General features: G+C 51.1%; 1 protein-coding gene across 1 annotated transcript; it reads left to right on the plus strand.

Annotated features, from left to right (window-relative positions):
* Positions 1–382: 382 nt before the first annotated feature.
* LOC142827180 (olfactory receptor 52K2-like) lies at positions 383–1,575 on the plus strand. Its single transcript, XM_075921306.1, has one exon. It carries the CDS (start codon positions 457–459, stop codon positions 1,417–1,419), a length of 963 nt encoding a protein of 320 aa, XP_075777421.1. The 5' UTR covers positions 383–456; the 3' UTR covers positions 1,420–1,575.
* The last annotated feature ends 916 nt before the right edge of the window (positions 1,576–2,491 follow it).

The raw sequence follows: 2,491 nt of genomic DNA on the forward strand, positions 1-2,491 counted from the left end.
CAAATCCAGCCTTCCCTGAATTTAACACCTCTTTGTACATCAAAAGCCAAGTATGGGACACTTCCAACATTAGCACCAGTCCTACAATTGACAGGTACCTCCCCCCTCCACCCTTCTTTTTCTGTTATAAAATTCCAGCCTTCTGTTATTCCTCTCCAGCTCATCTGATGAAGTGGGTTTTGCCCACAAGAGCTCATGATTCTATACATTTTGGTTAGTTTCTAAAGTGCCAGAGGACCATTCGTATTTAAAGTTACAGACAAACATGGCTATGCCTTTTGGTCTTTTTGACACAAGATGTGAGAATATATTCACATTAGAGCCGCGTGGGTCTAATATTTATCTTTTTCTTCATGTAGGAATCAGATATTATTATTTGACAGGAGCACCATATCTAATATTGCATGGCAGGGAAAAAACTTCTGCAAATCGACTGACTGGCATATGCCGTAGGTCATGTCATTCTCCAATCAGTCCTGCTCTAACCCCTCTAAGTTCCTGCTGACCGGCGTCCCTGGCCTGGAATCTCAGCACATCTGGATCGCCATCCCGCTCTGCATCATGTACATAATTACTCTGCTAGGAAACGGTGCTGTTCTCTTCGTGGTAAAGCAGGATGTGACCCTCCATGAGCCCATGTACTATTTCCTCTCCATGCTGGCTGTCATTGATCTGGTCTTCTCCACGGCTGTTGTCCCTAAAATGCTGAGCGTCTTCTGGCTGGATGCCAGAGAGATCAGCTACGAGTCCTGCTTCCTCCAGATGTTCTTCATCCTTTTCCTCACCGCCATGGAGTCGGGAGTGCTCCTGGCCATGGCCATAGACCGATACGTGGCTATCTGCAAGCCCCTGAGATATAGGGCCATCTTAACCAACCCAAAGATTGCCTTGATGGGGCTGCTGTCCCTTGCGAGGGGGGTGACGGTCGTGCCACCCTTAACCTGCCTTCTAACCAGTCTTTCCTACTGTAGAACAAATGTCATCCCTCATTCCTATTGTGACCATGTGACCGTGGTGGAGCTGGCCACCACCGACACATCAGTCAGCGGCCTGTACAGCATCGTTGTGGCCACGGGCCTGGTGGGGGCAGACGCCATCTGCATCGCTTTCTCTTACGGCATGATCCTCCACTCCCTCTTGCGGCTTCCATCCCACGAGGCGCGTCACAAGGCCTTCAGTACCTGCAGCTCCCACATCGGTGTCATCCTGCTCTTCTATTTGGGAGGGATCATTGGAATGTACGAGCACATGCTTGGCATCAGCATTCCTCGCCACATCTATGTCTTGTTTGACGACCTGTACTTCGTCCTGACCCCCATGCTAAACCCAGTCATCTACGGCATGAAGACCAAGCAGATCCGGAAACAGATCTTGAAGCTCTTTTGCCCAAGAAAGCTCTTTGCAGAGGTCACTATCTAGGAGGGCCACTGAAGGAGCCCCAGGATACAGGAAAATCCCTGTGTCGGGGCATCCCATATGCATTATGGAAATATGCATCTGAATATGACTGCATCTGTGCTTTATGAGAAATACCTCATGCAAAATATCACTGGAAAAGTTGTAATCTAGTGAATATGATTTTCCCATTTATACGTATGTATCGTCTTTGTAGCTCACTTTAGACACAGAGGCATGGTGAGGGTGTTATGCGCCTGGGGGCAAAGGCCAAATTTGCGCCTCCCCTCCTCCGCCACCGTGCGGCGGAGCCCCAAATTTGGTGTTTGGCAGAGCTCGACCTTGCGAGGGGGGGGGGGCGGGAGCTTGTACCACGTCTTCTACTGCCCCCTCCATTTTGGGACTAGGCCACATGCATTATGTAAATATGCATCTGAAATATGCACTAACCCACTGGCGGAGATGGAGGAGGGTCGGGCTGGGCGAGGAGAGGGGCGGAGGAGGCTCCAGCCAGCAGCGGTGGGCAGAAGAGGAGCAGGTGAGCTGAGGGATGACAGGGGGAGTGGAATGGGACTAAATTGGTGCCCCCCTAGCGTGGCGCCCAGAAGCAACTGCCCGCCCTCGCTACGTCCCTGCTTGGGCATGTGGAGTAGACTCCTGTGTTATTAACATTGTGAGAGCCACTAATGGTACTTCAGGCCCCATTAGCAAAGAGACAATGAAGCTTAGCCTGCCTGCGGACACGTGGGTCAGCCCAGGAAGTATGGAGACGAGGTCTTGCAGAGACATGTGACCGTGTCGCCGGATGCTGGAATCCATCTTCAACCATGGACTGTTCCATGTGTAGCTAGGTGGGGCGTCAGACTAAAACCAAGGACTTCCGCCTTATGAGTGAGGTAATGTAGGAGATCAGGTCCCCCTGGCTACCCACCCAAGAGGACTGCTGGTAACATTGTAGACTGACCTGGGGGCCTAGACTGAAAGGCTGCCTGTGTGTGAAAGATTGTCAGAACAACTTTGAGAGGGAGGTAAATAGTCTCTTTCGTGGATTAAAAGGTTGTGCATTTGGGTGCTGAGGCAGGTCCCTGTAGCCGAG

This window comes from Pelodiscus sinensis, chromosome 1, assembly GCF_049634645.1.
Source record: "Pelodiscus sinensis isolate JC-2024 chromosome 1, ASM4963464v1, whole genome shotgun sequence".
NCBI classification, from domain to species: domain Eukaryota; kingdom Metazoa; phylum Chordata; order Testudines; family Trionychidae; genus Pelodiscus; species Pelodiscus sinensis.

What these genes read in the sequence shown, in the direction of transcription:
- LOC142827180 (XM_075921306.1), top strand. Translation starts at nt 457, where the DNA reads ATGTCATTCTCCAATCAGTCCTGCTCTAACCCCTCTAAGTTCCTGCTG.